Source organism: Cynara cardunculus (genome assembly GCF_001531365.2).
Source record: "Cynara cardunculus var. scolymus isolate 2C chromosome LG 8, CcrdV1, whole genome shotgun sequence".
NCBI lineage: Eukaryota > Viridiplantae > Streptophyta > Magnoliopsida > Asterales > Asteraceae > Cynara > Cynara cardunculus.
Window position 1 is genome coordinate 14,950,770 of NC_037535.1, and position 23,406 is coordinate 14,974,175.

Genomic DNA, 23,406 nt, shown 5'->3' on the forward strand with positions numbered 1-23,406 from the left:
CCATGATGAAAATGGCTCTAGTGTACCATTACCGTAAACTTTTAGCTACGCACGGCCAATGTCCAGGTTCTCTAAATCTAGTATCCAACATGGCCGTATGATGGTCCAACGGTCATTTATTTGCCTCTTGCGGAGCATATACGTGTTTCATGCATCAAGATGCTATAAAAAAACAATGGATTAATTATGTTTAAGTGAGTCAGATATGTCCGTTTTTCAGTTTAATTAGTTAAGAGTGTAATTCTCATACCTCACTTCCTAAAAACCCTGATTCAACTATACCCAACAGTTGTCCCAAAAAAACCTTTTCAGCCTGCCAATAAGATAGCGTTGATAAACGCATCATGGGTAACTGATCAACATCATATAACTGACCAACGTCTACTATAGTCATTGTGGGCATCGATAAGGGCATTTGGTTATCGGCTTTCTTGTCCCTTTTCTTTTTCTTTACCGTCGTAAATGGAGATTTTGTCCACCACAATTTCTCTCACTCTCTTCTCAGGAGCATCGGGCAAACAAACTTCTTCTTGCGGCTCTACAGATGGGACCCTTGATGATGTAGATGTCACAACATCCATCACAGGTTCCTCCTATGACATAAATTGCATACACACACTCAATATAAATTTAAAAGTTTATCTAATTTAATTGTTAACTTGGTAAATAAAAACATTAAAAAAATTTAACAAATTTACCGTATCATTAGAAAAGTATGGCTGTGACATAAACCATATATGCACAATCCAATACAAATTAAAAAGTTTTTCATATAAAATTTGTTGTTTTGGTAAATAAAAACATTAAAAAACTTTAAGATATTTACCATATCCTAAAAAAGTACGGCTGCGACATAAACTGTGTACGCACAATACAATATAAATTAAAAAGTTTTCCATATAACTGTTATTGTAAAGTAAAAACATTAAAACCTTAAACATATATATTACATCCATCGATAGATATGCACAATCCATTATAAATTTAATGTTTATTTAATTGTTACTTGTAAACTAAGTAGATGAAAGAAGCTTAAACATATTTATTGTATTCATAGGTGAATATTGTTGTGCCATAAACTGCGTATGCACAATCCAATATAAATTTTAATGTTTATTTAATTGTTACTTTAAAGTAAAAACATCAAAAAACCTATACATACTTACATCATCACCTTGCGGAGGTATATATGATGAAGGATTTGCCTCAAGTACTGATCTTGGCACATCGTTCTGACATTTATTAAGTCTCGCCTCGAGAAGCCCGTATTTTTTGTTAATAAGGTATGTAATCGACGCGAACTTTTGATCGACCACAATATTGAATTGGTTAAATTTAACACGCCATTAGGGGATGTCAGTATATGCCGCAGATAAATGACGTTGTTGTGACTCATACTGTGGTCTATGGGAAGTGTGCGCTGCAAATGATTGACATGTGTCGGATGGTTGGACGTCATCGTCATCATCTGATTCGTGACCCATCCCTTGATCTGGGTCCGACTGTCCATAACAATTGTTCGCCAAAAGATCCCTGCATTTGATCCACCATTTGGCCGACTCCTCTAAAGTTGTCGCCACCAACGAAGTCAGAGGGCTAGACGGATTCTAAAAATATATAAATCAATATACTATTTTTTTATCATAAATATCAAAACTAAAATTTGTAAATCTTAAACTTATAATAAATGAAACCAAACCTTGTCAAAAGTGGCGAACTCGCAACATTATTTCCATTTCATAATATTTTTTTTCCATCCAATAGCCCACGGGATTGACCGATTATAACGAAAAAAAGATTTGGCTCGGGGAAATGTCTCCAAAACCCAGATCTGATAGGTTACAAACAAAAACATGGTGAAAAAAAATGTAAATTGATCAGTAAATAAGATCTTTTATGATAATTGACCTTGAAGACATATACAAAACCATATAATGTGTATTTATTCGGCGGCCAATTTCTATGTCTACGGTGCTCGAACGCATTTTTCAGCTGTTGATATGTAAGATGCCATATATACGAGCCCCATGTTGGTTCCAGGCATCCAAATTTTCAACCATATGCAAAATCTAATGTTGGATATTGTGGTTTCTTTTTTCGTCTCAGGAATACCGTATGGAGCATGATTACGAGGCAGACATGCACCGCATCATCGTCTGATATATCTTTATTATTTAAGTCAATTAATTTATTTCTAAAATGCTCGACTTTAATATTATCATGTTTGGTCATTTTACCAAACAATCTTATAATAAATAACGGAGTGGTACAATATGGCGGGCGAAGATCCGTCCCAAATTAGAAACCTGTGATCAAACAAAACTATGTCTACTGAACCGTAAGTGGAACCCTCCAACATGATGATATATTTCATTAAGAATGATAAGGGAAAGAGGGGTCCTCACATTGCACCATCCAATTCATCAAGAAGGAATTTGAATAGTGATTAGATATATTGCCCGGTATCTATATATATTGATGTTATATGCAAGAAACTAGATGGACATATGCGCTGTCTTACACCCCAGTCTAGTATGCTGCAATACTAAGCAAATGACGTAGGAAATGAGGCATCCATTAAAACTATAAATTAATCAACAGAATCTTCGTAGTAAACTATTTAGTAGCATCTTTTTCTATCACTATCCAAATTAACTCCAAAATCGGATTGATTAATCTTAATTGATAAAATACGTAGTGTATAACTTAAATTATGATTATTGTGAATATTACATTAAAATTTCGGACATTATTATTACTGATCAATAAAACAAATATTTGTAAAAAAGGGAGTGAAATTCTTTCATGGTAAAAAATTCATTTATTTCAATTATATTTAATAATGGGCTGAAACATGTATCTCTTAACATGTTTAACCTCCTTGGATTAGTTGATTATATTTTGTTTATTATGGAAGTTTGGGCCTTCAACGTCAATAACGACCGGTTGTTCCAAAATTCAAAAACTAAATGTTGTACAAAATTAATCTAAATGAAATTAAAATATAGATAATTTATGTTAAATACTAGACAAAAAATAGATTCTTAAGTTAAATAAAAAAATTACGACTTTTTACCGGTTGTTCCATGGTGGTAGGTGGCGGCAGACGGTGGTAAACGCCGGAGGTGGACGGTGGTAGGTGGCAGCAGACAGTGGTGGACGTCGGAGGTGGACGATGTTAGATGTCGGTATGCGGTGGTGGATGTCGTTGGATGGTGATCGGTGGCCGTCGGTGCTCGGTAGTCGTTGGTTGGTGGACGGTGATCGGTGGTCGATGGTCGGTGATCGGCGGTCGATGGTGATTGATGGTCGATGGTCGGTGGACGGTGATCGGTGGCCAAGGGGGATCGGAATGCCGGAGGATGTTTCTATATGCTCGGTGGTGGATATCGGTGGGGATGGTGATAATGGTCCCCTCTGACCGCCTATTTATGTAAACCATTACGTAATAAGACAAAATAAATTGTTAAATGTTCGTCAAATCGTAGGCCACTAAATGACAAATTAGGGTCAAAGTAGGTGGGTAGGTGGGTAGGTGGGGACTATCCTGACATTTTTCAGATATAATATCTGATTTTTGTCATCGAAATCAGATAAAAATAATTTTTTTTGTATAAAAATTTATTAAAAAATATTAACATTCGTATAAAAAATTATTAAAAAATATTAACATTCATTGGTTTTTCATACAAAATATATTTTTTCTAAGAAAATATAAAAACATTCGTTGGTTCATTTAAGCATTTAAAAAAAGTAGTAAAAATTATAAAGCTTGACATTATTTCATATTGTGTTAAGGGTTGTAATGGTAGATTGTGTTTGAGAGTTATGAGTTGTGAGAGTAGAAGTGTTTGATTTTATAGAGAAAAACCACAACATTTGTTTATATATATATATATATATATATACACACACACACACTACCTTTGGTCCTAAAACAGACAAAATACCAGTCAAAATCGTCTACCGTTTATTGAAAAACACCACTTAATTGTCAAATCGAAAAATAACAGTCAAAGTAGGGTCAGATCAGCCCCGGGGGCGATCCTAGGGTAGGTGGGGGCAATCCCCTTTTTCAGATAAAAATCTGATTTTTTGTTTCCCAAATCAGATACATGTGGGACCCTTTTGTGTACTTTTTTGGTCATATCTCCCCCATATGGTCAAAATGCCCCCAAGTAGAGGTGCACAAAAAACCGTCAACCCGCAAAATCCACCCAACCCAACCCGCTAACAACCCAATTAAACCCAACCCGCCTAACCGTCAAACCGTCCACCCGTCAAACTGCTAACCCGCTAATTAGGAGGGTTGAAATTGGGTTGGGCCTAGCTCAACCACCCAACCCGCCAAACCACCGCTAATATATAATTTTTATAAAATTATATATATATATATATGTTTATTATGTATATATATATCAATAATGTATAATTTTTATTGATATTATGTTTGTATTTCATTTTAGCTAAACGTATAGGTTACCAAAAGATATTCACGATCAAAGAATGATGACAAATAATCTAATTAATAAGAGAAAATTATTGAATTTTTTTTTCCAGCAATAACAAATTGATATGTCAGAGAATATGAATGATACTAATAGATATTTTGTTGACGAATCCATCAATTTAAATAGCCCGTCATTTGATGTTGTATTTTAGTGGAAATAAAATGTTTAGTTATAGCATTTCACTACAACAACATTAGATCTTATAGGACGCCTAAAATGTCTAAGCGTCCTAATATAATTCTTTATAGGACGAAACAAGAAAAATGTCTTATCTAAAAGAGTTAAAATAAAGTATCATATTAGTTATTTTATACGACACGACTTGAAAAGTGTATATGAACATAGGTGTCCTACAAATAGATGAGATTTAGAGACACTTCTCAAAATATTTATATAAAATAACTAATACGACATTTTATTTAAAGATCATTCTAAAACACTTGTTGAAGCGTCCAAAAACGTCATGTAAACCTATTGTAACCTTTTTAGATAGGACGCTTTATAGTATGGTTTATAAACTTAAGTTTTATGAATTATTTCATTCGTCAAAGTTATGTAACTACTAACCCGCCAACCCAACCCAACCCGCATCAACCCGCAAGGGTTGGGTTGGGTTGGGTTATGCTTTTGAATGGGTTGGGTTGAGATTTTTTCAAACCGCCATAATTGGGTTGGGTTATAAAAATGTTGTAAACCGCCCAACCCAACCCGCGTGCACCCCTACCCCCAAGGGCGATCCTATTGGCTATTTTGTGAAAAAAATACTGAAAAATGGTTATTTTGTTAATACATTAGGTATAAAGTGGCTATTTTGGTGATTTTTCCTAAAATATATAGTTGAATTAGAAGATTAAATAATTAAAGCTATAAATTATTATATCTGATTTTATGATATTTAATTTGATTAAATATAATCTGATAATAGTTAGTAAAAATGGCAACACACAAGTAACCAAGTCTAGGAGTTAGAAAAAATGGTAACATCAAAGTGTTGCCTATGAGTCTTAGGGATTGTTTACTAAATTTTCTATTAAGTTTTGTATTGATAAATTTGTCTGTTTGGATGAAATTGTGGGTGTTGTTTACTTCATTAATCTTGAATAACAGTGTGAATGATAAAAATGACAGTTTTACCCTTCAGTTCATCAGATTCATGGTTTGCATCTCTAACACCCAAAAAGAACCTAACTATTGTTCAATTCATCCCAAGCTACTCAATTTGTTGTTCTATAATATCAAAAAGCCCCAAGCTACTAAATGAGGAAGATAAATGAGATAAATGAACAGAGCAAAAAGGGTTTCGATTAAGGAAGAGATGAGAGGGTTTCGATTGAAGAAGAGGGTTTCGATTATGGAAGAGATGAGAGGGTTTTGATTTATTTTCGCACCAACGATGAGATTTTTCGGTGAAGCGGCACCGGTGATGAAAACCGACAGGAACAAAAATCGACGAGAAGAAAGTGAACAGGAGGGGAATCGACGAAAATAAATGAAAAAGGGAGAAATCGACGAGAAAAATTGGTACCTGTGTTGATGAAAACCGAAGGAAGAAGGTCGTCAGCCGGAGAAAAGTTTCCAGAGAAGAGGTGCAACAATGGGGAGAAGTAGAGAAAGGTTTCCGGAGAAGAGGTGCAACACCATTCTCGAAGCGATTTGGCTAGGGTTTGAAGTGAAATGAAGGGGGTGTGTGGGATTGAAGGAGGAGGTGAGGGATTGAAGGGGTATAATTGTCAATTTTTTTGCTTAATGGGGACAACACACCCTCATCATACTATGCGAATAAGCCTGCTACTTTATCATTGAGCCGCAAGTAAATGCCCATACTTGGTTGCGTGAATAATCCAAGATATACGTTAAGCTAATTAAGTCATAAATAAACACCCTTTAGCTTTGGGTCACACCTATACCTGAAGGGTGCTTATATTTAAAATAGAAAATATAGTAGAAGAAGAAGAATACTTAAAGTCACTTGCATTAACGATAATAACTACGATGTCACCACTATGTCGTCATTGTGGTCAAGATGGTTCAAGAGATATGAAAGACAAGAAATTAAATGCTACAAAGTACTAAGAACTTAAATGAGAGAATGAAGAGTAAGTGTTTGAGCTCTAGATGATACTTTGATGTTGGGTGGATGATGCTCAAATGGATCCCAAAGCTCCCTTTATAGTGAGGTTTGAGGAGAAAACGTGATTGTGACATTACATTAAACAACACTTTTTGGATGGAATGTTGAAGGTTTCATTAACTTGAAGCATTTGTCTTGTTCAAAAATCAGATTTCCGTTTTATGGCAAAACCTTTTTTTTCTTGAATCTACTCGACATGGTTAATGTAAAGACAAAGTGGCCACTTTGTTGAAATGTTAGTAAAAATTGATATTTGAACCATTGGAACTTCATCATGATTATAGATTAGACCAAATGAATAGGGAGGAAGGCAAAATGCGTTAGAAAGTGATAAAAATACATATGAAAAGATAGGGCAATAACTCTCAAGAATCGAGAGTTATCATGGGTACCCCCTAAGCAGTTCTGGCAAATAGCACTTCACCTGCCATGCAGGGGAGTAGGTGATGTTAGTTTTAACCTTTTTTCCATATCTTCTTGGATTTCTTTCCTCCTGTACATTTTGAGTCTAATTTATTACCTCTTTGAGTATATTACCCATCACCTTCCTGTTTGTTTGACGATGGTTGGGATGGAGTTGTATTTTTGAACACGTATGTTGGTCCTCCATTCGTCAGACCTGCTACACATTAGTATTCTTAATTGAGGTCGCCCTCACCTTCTCACCTTTCATCAACACAAACCACCACATACCTTTTCTTTGTCTGATTTTTCAGTTCTTATCTCATAACCCTCATCAATGCATTTTTCTTCGCAATGCCAATTTCATCTCTTCCTTCGAGTTGAAGAATTGTCGGATTTTGACATGTTTAGAACATACATCATTGGTTGGTACTTAAGGTGCAATAACTGGAACTTGATCTACATGAAAGGGGGGAATACCCCAGAAGTCATTCAGTCTACCATAAGATTCACTCCTACATCATCAACCCTTTCTTCTTATGAGGGTTCACCATCATTGTACCTTTTCCACAAACGTCGACGACATTTTGGTGCATTTGACTTGAATAAGCTTATATTCTTATCGCCAATGAATGCAAGAAATCTTCATCGGATTGGGAAACCTTGGTAGGATCTTCTGAAATACCAACCCGGTATGTTTGATCATTCTGATATGGAGGCTAAGGCCGAAAACATTTATCAACTTGGTAATTGAATTGTTGGGGTTGAAACTGTTCAAACATGCTTGGAAGAAGTAGGATGGGCTTGGTAATTGAATTGTTGCGGTTGAAATTGTTCAAACGTGTTTGTAACATGATCGACTTGGTAATTGAATTGTTTATGTTGATTGCTTCCCTGAGTCGATGGATTGCCACCACTAGCAATGAGCCCTACAACATACAGTTTGGCTATGTGGTCATCTGCTTAGCAACGTCCATAAACAATTCATGGTCATCGTTGCCATCTATGTTGACAACCTGATTGCATGGAGGTTGTCGGTAAGTCAACCGACAACCATTACACTGCTTTCCCAAATGCAACTTCCTAGCAACAAGATTTACCAACTCAACATATGTAATGTTCTGCGGTAAAGCTGTCACCTTTGTAACGACATATACATGATGAAATACCTTAATATCATTAACTACTGGCCATGCCCCTACACCACATACAAGTGCTCTAACTTTTTGATTACTCGACTTCATTTATGATTCCATAAGTTTAACAACAATTGAAATCAGATGGACAATCAGATGGACGTTTACAGGCTTCGAGGAACATCAAGATCATAAGTATGCAAAATAAATTATTGTAGCTCGGCAAACCCTAGGTTTTTGCGAGTTGCCAGTGTACAAAAAAAGCTCAGGGAATCTGTCCACGTAACTTTTCAAAAGGAATCTTGACCACTATTTTGGATTATAGTTATTTTGCGAGTTCCACATGAAAAACGTGAAAAACATTGTGTTTTTGCATTATATATGGCACAATCTACTTCAATTTTCTTTAGTGAATCCCCAACAACGCCCTTTTAGTCTATATGCAATAGATTGACTCTTGTAACCATGACATCTTTTCTATTGTTTACTTAAACATAATTTCTTTTTAAAAAGCGGATAGCGGGAATCAAACCTTGCCTTTTCACTCTAGGGCCAAAGGGAAATCTTGGTTTGAACTATTGATTTACGTAATTGGAAATAACCAATTAGGTTTACGACGAAACCTAGAAAATGATCATTGATCCAATTGACTCGATCATCATATTATAGATTAAAAGTTCTTAACCCAATCCCATTACCATTTTGGATTTTGGGTGGAGCCAATCTACTAATTCCTTGTTATTTTTAAAGAAACTATGTATGGTAAATACTATTAAATAAAAAGGGGCAATAGCTTCTATGGGTAAATGGCCTCGAGATACTCTCATGTTTGGAGTTTTAGATGTCTTTGTCAACCATTACTAGATTCTGCCGTCAACTTGTATGGTATATGTATGTATTTTTCCACTTAAATATAGTAACAAATGTATAGTTGTTCTTTGAAAGTTTAGATCAACAGCTCTATATCCGAAGTTGTTCGCAATGAAGGTATATCAACAATGGATTTTGGCTCAACCTCCTGGTAGGTGTTATGTCAACGATATAAAAGTATATGGTGGAATGTTGGATGCGGTGATCTTTCGATATGTAACTCTTGGATCTGATCATAGACGAACTAGGTTATGAACAGTGGCGGATCCAGGAATTTTATACACTGGGGTCACTTAAACTAACAATGTACCAACACATCAATCATTATAATTAATATTACGTGATTACATAAGTTGATTTCTACGAGTTTTCATCATTTGAAACCGAGTCATTACATCTTGATTTGTAACCTTAGCAACTACTTCTTTTTCTACGGCACAAATGACACACGCATTCAAAAAATCGTCACAAATTCGATTGCGCAAAGCTGGCTTCACAAGCTTCTTACAGAAAAGCATCTCTCAACTATTGCAGTTGCAACAGGCAAAATCAATGCAAGCTTCAATAATCGATAAACAAAAGGAAACACAAGATGTTTCCTTGTTTCAATCATCACTCTACCGAGCTCGGATATACCTTTCAAATTAGCAAATAATTCATCATGTTGGACATTATAGTTCAAGTTGGTGCTCAAGAGTAGTTCTTTCGTCATTGCTAAAATCATCAGGATAAAACTCTGTCAACCTTAGAATTTTGATGGGTCAAAGTCAGAAAATGAGTAATGAGGATCCAATGCGGCCATACAACTGAGCAATTCGGAACTTACCTCATCAAATCTGTCACCAAACTCTTGAATTTGCATATCCATAATCGTGTTAAAACATTCGTAATCGTAATAATGTCAATATGTGATATTTGTCTTGTGTCTTCGATTTGTTGGATTGACTTAAACTTCCTCCATGTTAACTGTTCCGATGTTGTGTTTTTCGCAAAAAGAAGGGATCTTCCCAAGAAGCCGACAAAATCCATCAACTCTAAATTGTTGCAAATGTCACTTGGTTGACTTCACCAATGAAACAGCATTCAAGATGTATTGATCTTTTTTCTGAAGAGCCTATGACAATGATTCTGTGACCCCCAAAATATGCAACATCAAGTGCAAATAAAACACACTATCAAATGATTGGAAATATATTTGAAGACCATTTGCTTGACGTTGGCTGTAAGGATTCTTGCACACATCTTCAACATACTCAAGCACCTCAATAACAGATGGAAACAAATCAACCAAACTCTTCAGTGTTTTGTAGTGTGAACACATCGTGTATCTGCAGGTCTTCCAAGAGAAAGCTCTTGATTTAACCCAATACATGTTTCAGTTTCACCGCTACCAATGGCTTCTTGTACTTTCTCCGTTTGACTTTCTCGAACCATATATGTTCGCTTACAAGAAGCACAAACCACATTCATCAAAGAGGCTATCATATCAAAGAATTTTCCAGTCTCGATGTGTTTATGTGCAACCGCCATAACAACTAACTGAAGTTGGTGAGCAAAACAATGGACATAATATGCTGAGCTATTTTCTCTCATGATTAAAGCTTTCAAACCATTGAATTGGCCACGCATATTGCTTGCTCCATCATAACCTTGGCCTCTAACCTTTTCCAAACTCAAATCATGTTCAACAAATAAGAATTCAATTGCAGATTTAAGAGATAAAACATTTGTGTCCTTTACATGTACAAGACCAATAAATCTTTCCTTAACAATCCCATGTGTAACGTATCGCAAAACCACATCCATTTGTTCCTTTTTAGATATGTCACTCGACTCGTCAACTAATAAGGAAAACACATCATCACCAATCTCTTGGAAAATATGTTTTGAGTACCTCTTGTGCAAAGCAGTGAACGATATCTTTTTGAATACTTGGCGCCACCATTAGATTATTCCCAAGAGCATTTTCTAATATAACCTTACCAACAGCCTCATTTTGATCCTGGATTAATTTTATTAATTCCAAGTAATTTCCCCTATGAAGAGATGTTTCTGACTCATCGTGACCTCAAAAAGGTAATGCACCATTCAACAAAAATCTAGCAGCATCAACAGAAGCATTCAACCGGATACGATATTCATTCTTCTGAATATCACTTTGTTTATGTAAGGCGGGGACAATTGATTGACCATGTCTCATTAGGTCCTCACACTTCTTAACAGCTCTATTGTGGAAAYTATTAATGTGACCCACATGAGTAGTCAATCTCTCGGTTTTATTCCAACWACYAAAGCCTTCGGTTAAAAAAGCATCACTCCCACMTTGTCCACCACATTGATCTCTAAATAAGTAACAACATAAGCAAAAAGCTTTATCTAATTTTAAACTATACTCCAACCAATTACCGTATTGATCAAACCAAGCCGGATTAAAACGTCTTGCCTTGTTCCCAATTATTCTTCTTGGAAAGTCGTGACCACGTGGTTGACACGGTCCTTTAATCAAATAGTGTTGTCTGATTTCATCTCTTTGATTAGGGTGGTATTGTAAAATTCTTTTCCTTTCARCTGGATCCGATGGAAGATTATTCAAATCAACTTCCCTAGGCATTGAGGGAAGATCATTGCGCAAGTTGTTTAAAGGTTCTCCACTATTATCGGACGTTGATGCCTTTCTTTTCAGAAATCTTTCTATCTTCTAGCAAAAACAAGGGGACAAATACATCATATGTATATATATATATATATATATATATATATAATATACCTACTATTTGTCCACTCTACCTATTAAATATTAGCAAATGAGCATCTATTAAATATTTGTATTTGTCCACTCTACCTACTCATATTAATTTTTAATAGTTTACTAAAAGCTTAAAAAGCCCCAATGTTTACCTACTATTTACATTTTAACTTTACCAAAAACTTAAACAGTAAGCAGATGCATAAAGCAGAAGCAGAAAGCAGAAGCAAAATGACGAAGAAAGAAAGAAAGAGGAGAAATTTGAAAAAAAAAAAAGGGTTTTGAAAAAAAAGTCAACAGTTGCAGACTTGCAGTAGGTGAAGCCGTGAAGAAGAAAGAAAGAGAGAGGAGTGAGTATTTTTAATTTTAAAAAAGTTTTACAAAATCAAAATGGGGTCCACTCTTCATATACTGCATAACCAATTGCAAATCCTTTCTCCTCCATTTTTAAACTCTATCCTCTATTATAAAAAGTGTGTCAATGGGGTTGAACCACCAAATCATTTCCTCCATTTTAAACTCTATCGACTCACAGACTCGGCTATTATAAAAAGCAGAACTGCAGAAGTATAAATAAACCTTAACAAGCTCCTGCTGCCGGTGCCAGAGAAGAGTGTCGTTGTGCGCTTGTGCCGGAGAAGAGGGGAATCGACGAGAACAGGGGGGCCCTTGAAAAACCTACAGGGGGGAAGTGAAGGTAATAATATAAAATCCCAATTTTTAACATAGGTAAAAAAAAATTACTTTTCACTGGGGTCCTTACCCCCCCCCCCCCCCCTTTTAACCATTGGATCCACCTCTGGTTATGAAGATTGTAGAAATTTTATGTATTTTTGCCAAAATCAACTTCGTTGCGATCTTACCAAAAATGATAATCTTCGCCTTAAGTGTAAGGCAATCCTCATAGTATCTAGGACCACAATAACAAACCAAACATTAATATAAAACAAATAACAATAAATCAGAGAATAATAATACCAAAAAATAATAACAAAAAAATTCTTATTTTGCGAGTTACGTATAAATAAAATGGTACCACAATTTAAATATATGTTTATGTACAAGTTATCAAACGGAAAACAAAAAAAAACACAATAAACAAATTAATACAACTCGAAAAAATAAGAAACTCCTATTTTACAATAAGATTAACTTCCCATACAAATTGTGAAATAAAACAACACAAAATAAACAAAAAAATGCAACTCGCAAGATAGGAAAACCCTATTTTACGAGTTGCATTTTTTTATCCAAACAGTTTCAGACTAGAGAACTTAGCGGGTGTACAACCAAATAGACAAAATATATATAAAAAAAACCGCCTGAAAATCAAGATTACAAACTCGTAAAACAATCGATCGAGAAAACACATTTTTTTCCTTCTAAAAATCTGCATAAAATGAACATTTAAGTAATCTAACCTGGTTATTTGCCATCATAATCAATCAAATTGTTGTTAAAGACACTAACTTGAGAGAGAGAGAGAGAGAGAGAGAGAGAGAGAGAGAGAGAGAGAGACTGGTTTAGAAGGTCCAAGCCCAAAAAAAACCAGTCCTTTGCATCAAGACTCGTGTTAAGTTACATAAAAAAGAAAGGGACTGGGAGATAATAAATACATATTAACTTGTAAAATCACATACATATCCTAAACATAGAGGAGAGTTGAGAAATCTATCAGCAACTCTTTAAAAGAAAAAAAGAACATAAGCAAAACTCATCACCACATACAACAATGAACCACATATGGTTCATCGATGGCGTATGTGATCTATTATGTGGTTCCACAAAACTGGCCTTCGTGTTTGAAGACGTATAGTTCTAACAATCATATCATGGACAACGGTTGGAACCTTTCTATCACATATACAACAATTAATTGGAAGTTACCTAGGGAAGAAATAACTAAGTTACCTAAAATGTAGAGGAGATCGTGGAATCGCATATGTAAAACAAACGAACCAGATATATCCCCACACAGGATTGCATGTGTGAGAAGAACAATATCATTCCTCTTAGGAGAATTTTGATTCCTGAAGACACTGACATTGTGGCAAAGGGTTTGCAAATATAGAATTCTTTCTTTTCGTTTTCTTAATTGTAGGTATAGCCACGCCCTTGTGGTCGCTTTCGTCTAGCATTACTTGCATCTCGTTCTTCAAGGCATGCCAACTGCAAACAAGACTAAACTTTGTTATCACTTGCCAACATGAGGTAAAACAGAGAAAAAGATTTATCAATCACATACTTGTAATTTCGTAATAACATCACTTTCATCCAACTTTCATCAAACTACCAAACACAATATATTGATTATATATTAGATGCCTAACATTCTCAACATCAAATGTTCTACCCAACATCATCTTGTTCCAAAATCACCATTTACTAGTTTATTTAACTTACACTTAATGAGTATGATGTAATTGATATGATTACGGAAGTATAAGTATTTGGCTAATAATTTTTTGTTCGAATATATAACTTCAAAAAATACGTGAATGTACAATGTGTGAAATAAAGTGAACAGATGATTGCTTAATATTTTTGAGTGTATTTGATTTCATTATGAGACACAATATATATACAGGGAGGAAACAGGAAGACATAAGGAAACAATCCTATAACTATGGAAGGGAGAAATACAAGGAAGGGAGGATAGGAAAGAATCAATTTGAATCAATCCTATAATATTGGCTTATCTTATGGAGCTCTCGTCAACACTTCCCCTCAAGCTGGAGAATGGATATCCAACATTCCCACCTTGCTAAGAGAGCTTTGAAAAACTCTTCTGCATACGACTTTAGTAAGCATATCAGCCAGCTGGTCTTTTGAGTTGACAAACGGGAGATTAATAGTTTTTTTTCTCAAGATGATCTTTGATCAAATGTCGGTCAAGTTCCACATGCTTTGTACTATCATGTTGGACGGGGTTATTTGCAATCTTTACTGCAGCTTCGTTGTCACAATACAATTTCATTGAGTACTTTGATTAACTCCAAGGTCTCGCAAAATTCGCTTAATCCATAATAACTCACATACACCATGAACCATTCATCTTTACTCAACTTCCGCACTGGATCTTGCAACCACCTCCTGTTTCTTACTTCTCTACGTGACCAGATTTCCTTCCACAAAGGTGAAGTAACCTGATGTTGATTTCCCATCAGATTTGTCTCCAACCCAATCCGCATCAGTATACCCTATTACTTCTTGAGCTTGATTTTTTTCTTAACCATAGACCTTTTCCGGAAGCTGCTTTGAGGTACCATAGAATGGGATGAACAACATTCATATGGTCTTCACTTGGAGCATGCATAAAGCGGCTTACAACACTAACGATATATGCAATGTGTGGGCGTGTGTGAGAAAGATATATTAGCTTCCCCACTAACCTTGGATATCGCTCTTTGTTTGTTGGCGTTTGATCCGGATGAATTCTTAACCCATGGTTCACTTCTATTGGGGTATTAGGAGGACGACAGTTCAACATTCCCGTTTCTGCCAAGAGGTCTAAAATATATTTTCTCTGACACATGGTTATACCTTGTCTTGATCGTGCCACCTCGATCCCTAGAAAATATTTCAGGGGTCCAAGATCCTTTAACTCGAATTCTGCTGCAAGGACTTCTTGGAGTTTCGTCATTAAGGGCAATTACGTTGATCTCTTCGTCCTTGACAACAAAGTGTGATCAACATCACTTTGTTTATACCCAATTTTTTTCATAAAGCTTGAGAATCTTCCAAACCATGCTCGAGGTGACAGTTTTAGGCCATATAGCGCTTTGTTTGGTTTGCATACTTGGTCGGTGTAATTTATCCGGGAGGAGGATCCATGAACACTTCTTCTTCTGAATGCCCATTCCCGTACTCCATTGTCGATCCCGTACTTCTGATTGTAGCCTCTAGCCACGAGCCTTGCTTTGTATCTATCGATGTTTCCTTTAGAGTTGAGTTTGATGGAGTATATCCACCGGCATCCCACTGTCTTCTTTCCTGGGGGAAGAGTCACGAGATCCCAAGTATGGTTCTTTTGCAACCCCCCCCCCATCTCTTTGCTCATGGCATTCTTCCACTTTTCTTCTTTTAATGCTTCCTGTACATCATTTGGTATCGAGACAACAGTTAGTTGGCTTACTGCAAGTGCGTGGGATTCGGACAACCGATGTGATGACACATAGTTGTTGATAGGGTATCTCTCTTTAGCATTGAGGTCAGGCTGGTATTGTCTTTTCGGAATTCCCTTGTCTGGCTGGGTATCTCAGTTCGTTTTCTTGCAAGATAGAAGGATTAGTCGTATCACACAAAATAGGGTCGGTAGTTACCTGGGGGGTCACCGTATTTCCGGGAGCATTCGGGGAAGCTATATTATGTTCTTCCAAGTTTGTGAGATTCTCGTCAACAGTTGAGCTTCCTGTTTTGTTGACTTGTTCATCACTTTGATCCATTGGGATTCTCTTCTCGTTGTTTGGTTCATCGAGGGTTTCTTCAACATTTTATTCGAGGTGGTCATGGATGTTTTCTTCATACGTGTTTTTTATATTCTCCCCCTGAAGAGAACACTCATGGCTAAAGAATGGGGTGTTTTCATGGAACACAACGTCATGAGTGACATGCATTTTTTGTTCCTTGGGGTCATAGCATATGTATCCCTTTTGGAGGTCCGCATATCCCATGCATTTGACAACCCTTGGTTCTAATTTTCCTATGTTTTGGTGTACATACGATGTACATCCAAACACTCTTGGTTCAAGATTTGGACTCATTGGTGCTTAAACAAGCCCGTGAAGTTTCTGAAGAGGGGTTTGAAAGTCGATGACCCGAGACGGGGTGCTGTTTATGAGGTAAGCTGCTGATCGGACAGCTTCACCCCAATATTCACGTGGAACTTTCATGTCAAACGAGGCACGAACAATTTCTAATAATTGCTGGTTTTTGCGTTTTGCCAGCCCATTCTGTTGGGGTGTGCCTACACATGATGTTTGATGTCGGATGGAGTTGGCCTTGCAGAACTGGTGCATCTCATGATTTATGTACTCACCCCTATTGTCTGATTGGAGAACCTGAATATTGCAATTGTATTGTGATTTCACCATTCGATGTAATTCCTGAAACACACGACATACTTCTCCTTTATGTCTTAGGAGAGAAATCCAAACCATACGAGTGCATTCATCAATAAAAGTTATGAAATACCGAGCACCGTTTGGTGTTGCACTTCGGGCCGGGCCCCACACATCTGAATGTATAGTGATAAACGGAACCAAATTTTTATTATTACTAGGACCATAAGAAATTCTATGGTTTTTCGCCATCTCACATATATCACACTTAAAATCAAAATCTTGTGTATTCGAAAATAAACTTGGTTTCAATTTCCTAAGGTAACCAAAGGACAAGTGTCCTAGTTGTCAATGACACAGCCACGCTAACGTCTTAGTTCCTTCGCTTATCCAGTATAGAGAGCCTCACCACGATGTTCTTCAAGATAGTATAGCTTTCCCCGTCTAATACCATAGCCAAGGATCTGATGTGTCGTGATATCCTGGAACATACACTCATCAGGCCAAAAAGTCACAAAGCAATTCAAAGTTCTTGTAATCTGACTAACAGATAAGAGGCTTGAAGACAGAGAGGAAACAACAAGGATGGTGTCTAGATTCATGGAACTAGATACTTTCGTTGGTCGTTCACAGGTTACATGTGCTATTCCCCTATTGGCAGTAAGAATATCGGATTGAATAGGGGAATGCATAGATATCAGTTGAGATGGGTCATTTGTCATATGATCAGTTGAGATGGGTCATTTGTCATATGATCAGTTGCCCCTTTGTTAATAATCCAAGATCCTTAGTATTTGACAGACCAGAAGTATTCTTTTCAACATGGGCTGCAACAGGAGTAGGTGGCTCCTCGAGTTTTCCTGTGGCAGCAATGCAGGCTTGTCTTATTTTCTTTCTTGGTTTCTTTGAGAAATCCCACCAGTCTGGATAGCCAATGATTTCATAACACCGTTGTTTGGGGTGTCCGTCTTCCCCACAATGAGTACAGGTAAGGGTGTTTCCTTTACTGTTGATGTTTTTTTCCTTTTGAACGGCTTCCAGTGGTGTGGTCAGGTCAACCATGTCATCGGGTTCCGACTTGGATTCTTCCATAGTGTCTCTGATTTTGGTCCTTTATGCGTAGCTTGATTCTAGGTCAAGGGGCAGGTCCTTTCTCAATATTTCACTTCGGGCTTGATTAAATTCCGGATCAAGGCCGGCCAGGAAGATATGCACTCTTAGACGGGCTAGGGTTTTGTGAAGGGATACGACGGCATTAACATCTTCCTGATCCATAATACGAGTCAATTTCTTGAAAAATACTTACCAGTTCGTTGTAGTAAGCAGGTAAGGTTCTTCCGTTTTGACGTGTGGTGAACGATCTCCGATTTAGTTCGAATAATTGTGTTTCGTCTGTACCATCATAGAAGGTTTTGGCAACCGCTTCCCAGTTCTCCTTAGCCGTCTGAAGTCTGATAAAGCGTTGCATCAATTGTAGACTCATTGAATCAATGAGCCAACTCTTGACACGATGATTATCAATGACCCAGGCTTCCATCTTCTTTCGTCTTTTGGCTTCGGGGTGGGACCCGTGAGGAACCCTAATTTGTTCCTTGCTCCAATTCGCATCTCCATGAGTTGCGACCATAACGGGTAATTCTTATCATCCAAGATGATTACGGATGGGAACGGTGCATCCTATACATTCTGGACAATGACAGGAGGGACTTCTTTTTTGCTCATGGTGAGGGTTTTACGAGTTTATGAGGGGTTCGAGATCTCTCGCTCTGATACATGTGAAATAAAAAAACATATGATTGCTTAATATTTTTTAGTGTATTTGATTTCATTATGAGACCCAATATATATACAGGGAGGAAACAGGAAGACATAAGGAAACAATCCTATAACTACGGAAGGGAGAAATACAATGAAGGGAGGATAGGAAAGAATCAATCCTATAATCTTGGCTTATCTTATGGAGCTCTCGACACAATGACCATTTTAACTATTTGCGTGTTAAGGACACTAAAAGATATTCATATAAGCTAAACGATTCTAGGCATATTGTACTCATTCCCTCACTTGCATCTCTCTTGGAATTATCTTTTCTTCTATATGAATCATTATTATTTCGTTTCCCTATAGATCAACACAAGTACGATAATATGAAATCTCTTTCAGAATGAGATCCGGTGCAGAAGCTTGATTTGTTTTTTTAACTCAGATTTGAAGAAGAGTGATCTCAAAGAAAATCACCTTATGCTTGTATTATGCAGCAAAACAGCAAGCTTGCGCTTATCTGGAATGATGGTCTTTGCATGTCCATAATGAAATTTCCGGTGACCCATCAGAAATTGTGGGAAATTTCCACCCTGTGTGGTTACAAAAACTTCACTGAAGAAGCAGACAATATAGTCCAGAGCAGCCAACCTCGAAGAATAGCCCTAAAAACAGAGAGTAAAGAAGTTCAACAAAGTAGTGCAGTTGATCTATATAATAGTCGGAGACAACAACATTATACAACTTAATGATGCCCGCAAATGTTATTGACAGAGATCCAACATGGAAATATTTATATACAGAACAAAATTTTAAGTACTTGGATTTTTTCAATTAACAGATATATCATCATCAATATTGCCATTATGTTCTTGTTCTAGTTTATCACCGTGCCCAACAAAAATACTGTACAAAAAGTAAGTTGACAGCCTGTTTTCATTTTCGAATTGAAAGTTGTGCAGAGGTTTCCAAAATCCAAACACCTTGCTTCTGGCCATTGACCTAGAGAACTACTTTATTATCTTCTCTTTAGCATGGTTGTAAGAAAAGAGAGCTCGCATCCACCATTTGCGACAAACCTGTCAACCACCCAATGCCTTCCCCATGCTCACCTTCATCAGCTGCATGTCAACTAAAATTTCCAGCCAATGATGTACAACCATCTCAGCTTACAAGTACCACACATCTACCACCATCACATCTTTTAACTCAACATCACACAAGAAACATCCATATGCCTTCCCACCCCCCCCCCCCCCCCCCCCCCACGAAGAAAATGAAGAAATTGTTTTTCGTTTTGTGTGTTTACACTAGCAAATTGGAGACTAGGGTTCCCAATTCAGACAAAAAAAAGAAAAAAAGAGAACCAGAGGGCAGCTTTCTCCAGCCAGAGAATGACAGGAAGAAGCAGAAGAGACAGAGGACTGTTAAGTGTTAACATAATTCAAGACCCTTCTGCTCACAACAGAGGTTGTGAGATTTTAAAGGGGTGGTTGCAAGACATATGCCATTATCATTCAAGACGCTTGTAGGTCTCGACAATTTCATCTGCACAATTGAGGTAGTGTTATTGGGCATATGCTTTGGATATCTACTAGTGATTACGCTTGAGTTTCTGAATTTGCATCCTAGGTGGAGAAGAAAGTTAAATGGCTTGAGAATATGTTCCTGAATTTCTGTCCTTGGAGCTTGTGTGCCTTTTTCAATCACTGTCGCTAATTTTATTTTAAACATCGACGAATGGTACAATATGAGCTATACGGCCTTGCTGCAATGAGCATCCTTCGAGGTTCTTGTGCAAAAGGAGGTGGACTTGTTGCAGTAGATGCTTAAATCTATTTGTATTTCTCGAGAAAAAATTGGTATATTGGAATCTGGACCATCTTTTTAGTATAGGTTGTTTATTGATCTTTTGTTGTGGATATGCAAAGCTTCATTTGGCATGCAGATGAATTTTTCTAGATTTCATTGAGTAATAACTACACCTATAGGTATAATACACCCAGAAAAGAGACCAAGTAATGTAAAAGAGGTCCCAAGTAATCAAGAAAGACCGAGTAGAAAGCAATAGAGTTGGCGCATTACACTTCCCTGCTAGGTTTTTTAATTTTAGTAACTAAATTTACCGACAATATGTGTTTTTCTTCAAATCCAAATCGATTGAATTTCACTCTTCAAAACATGTTTATTACATCATGTCAAACCTGTTTAGAAGATTAATTATTATATTTTTTTATTAAATCTTCAAAATATGCAACAAAACTCATGTTAGATTCAAATCGGACATAAAAGTTTTTGGACCCATGAAAACATATATGAAATGTTGTTTATGATTACAACACTTGAATCATATAATTTCAGTCATCCCCTAATCTTGCATAAAATTCTCAAATTTGAGTTTGTTGGCAAAACAGACAGACTTCTATGAGAAGTCAATTGTTTTGTATTTTCATTTAAATCTCAATGTAAAACACTTTCTTATGCAACAACTCTAGTCTAAACACTTGAATCAACATTTTAACTCACGCTCCAAATAAACTGGAGCTACATTGGTCACTTTCTTGTATCAAAATTATGCAAAAACATATTTTGACTTTTTAACTAACCTTCCAAATCAATTAGACCTTTTGTTATTCAGGGAGAAGTTATGGTTGTAATTTTGATACAGTAGAATGCTTTTTTTGTTGTAATCAAGTGTCATCCTACTTGATATGGCTGCAAATTTGCTAGACAAACTATTTTATGTTACTAATCAAGTCTATATTTTGTTTTGAGACTACAATTATCGGATACTGGAGTTAACTTGTTGGAGGCCCTTCCTTACAATCGCCCCATGCCTATAAAATGCCAGGTTCGGGACTACTAATGGGTGGCTGAGGAGGGTTCTATTAGCATCAAGGCCTTCTTCTACAGAAATTTGTAAGAGGAAATGTTTATTAGTCTTCCACATGAAGTTAAAGAGTAACTTGGAGCTTGCAAGGTTTGAGGGTTATAGAAGGCACTTTATGGCCCCAAATAATCATCACAAGCATGCTTTGAACACTTTGGAAGGGGGGGTTAACGGTCATGGTTTCTACCATTACAAAATAGAAGGTCATGGTTTACGCTGTGCATAAAAAAGACCATGGCTTTTCTAAGAACCAATGTTCTATAAACGCTCTAGAGAAAGTGAAGTGGTTATTTTTAATTGTCTATATACACGATATAAACACAGCCATAAATAATCAAAGATAATCAAGTTGGATTGGAAGCAAATATGAAATTACAGATCCAGTAGATTCAAAATGTTTTTTTGGTATGGAGATTGCAAAGTCCATAGAACATGTTTAAGAAAATGAACATAAATATATGTTGGACCTACTAAAGGAGACACCATGGTAAGGTTGCAAGGCAACGTTTACTCCAGAGAGTGCACTTGGTCAAGGCTCCCTATTAAAAAATAGAAGGGCATTTGCACATAGAAGCCCATACACATGCAGATCGGGGAGCAAGTATAAAGATAGGATGAGTTCTTTGAGTTATTGCGTAATTCTGGGAGGATAATGCGGCTTAGTAGAAACCAAGTGGCACATATATTAACAAAGGGGATTCACAAGAGACGATTGTTAACTTTGTAAGTGGACTTGTAATGGAATATATTTTCCTGCTTGCTTGAATTGAGAGTTAAAAGAGCCAAAGATTGACGGCCAGCTACAATTTGTTTTGTTATTAGTAGATGTGATGGGTTTTGTCCAATCTTCTATAATTTAGCATTCTGTTTGTAGCATCTTTCTCTGTACAAAACTGTATTACCTTAAGTTGAAATTGTTGAAGAAACGAACACTTCCCAAGTATCACGTTGATTAATAGAGATGTACCTTCAGTGATGCAAGCTCATTCGGAGTAGCAAGCAACTCCTTCGTGTGTAGAAGGGGGAACAGTTTCCTCAAAGGAGCTAAGTTTTTGCCAGCCTGATATATTTTTCCTGATGCCAGGTAGATTGGAGTTGTGTTTGCAAATCCCATACCCCTTAGCATCATCCCTACCTATGCTGACAAAGAAAAACACACAAAACAGGAAAGAGTTATGACCTGTTATGGTTATAAAATCAATGTGGTAAGTAAAGACACCATTTCACCAGCCAAACTTGAGGCAGAAAATTCCCCACCAGATACATACCAGTGATTATCACTTAATTATATCAATTTTTTTTTATCTCCTGAATCAAATGAAATTAACATCATTATGTGGCAAGCTCAGGGATGGACTCCTAATTATAGAGGGGCTGTTTGTTTACCTCTGAATGATACCATTAAGAGGTAAGGGTCTGATTCGGTCAGACATTTTATTGTTTGGATAGGTTTTTTACAAAGTCTGAATGATAAATGTAGATCTGAATCGCTCCTTCACCCACACGCCCTCCATACGATTCAGATGTGAAATTTTGACAGGTTTGCCCTCCCTATTTTTTCTCTATTCGTCGTACCAGGTATGGCTCCCTCGATTTCTCCAAGCGACACCTTTGTTCTATCGATCGGTTGTAGGAATCGCACATTGTCGTTCACCATTCTCGCCTTCTTCATCGGTCACCAGTCTCGCCTTCTTCATCGGTCACCAATCGATTCACAGGTATGACCTCTCAATTTCATAAACCCTTCTTATGTGGTGAATAACATCATTTGTGGTCTCACCCTTCTTCTGAATCATAAACCCTAGACAAGCCTGCTTGATTGTCGGTGATGCCTGCAAGTCAGTTTTTACATGGACACAGTCAACTTTACACATTTGTCTGCTAATATTTGATTTTCTT

General features: G+C 36.8%; 1 protein-coding gene and 1 pseudogene across 1 annotated transcript in view; both read right to left on the reverse strand.

Moving 5' to 3' along the window:
* Nucleotides 1-9,394: 9,394 nt before the first annotated feature.
* LOC112516219 lies at nucleotides 9,395-11,661 on the reverse strand (annotated as a pseudogene).
* Nucleotides 11,662-13,350: 1,689 nt separating this feature from the next.
* LOC112516416 (O-fucosyltransferase 10-like) overlaps nucleotides 13,351-23,406 on the reverse strand; it is a 39,291-nt gene continuing 29,235 nt past the window's right edge. Inside the window, exons 8-10 of the mRNA XM_025123434.1 lie at nucleotides 22,475-22,642; nucleotides 19,095-19,282; nucleotides 13,351-13,965 (exon numbers count right to left, since the gene is read on the reverse strand). Coding sequence (XP_024979202.1) covers nucleotides 13,809-13,965; nucleotides 19,095-19,282; nucleotides 22,475-22,642 — 513 coding nt within the window. The 3' untranslated portion in view covers nucleotides 13,351-13,808. The remainder of the gene's footprint in view (nucleotides 13,966-19,094; nucleotides 19,283-22,474; nucleotides 22,643-23,406) is intronic.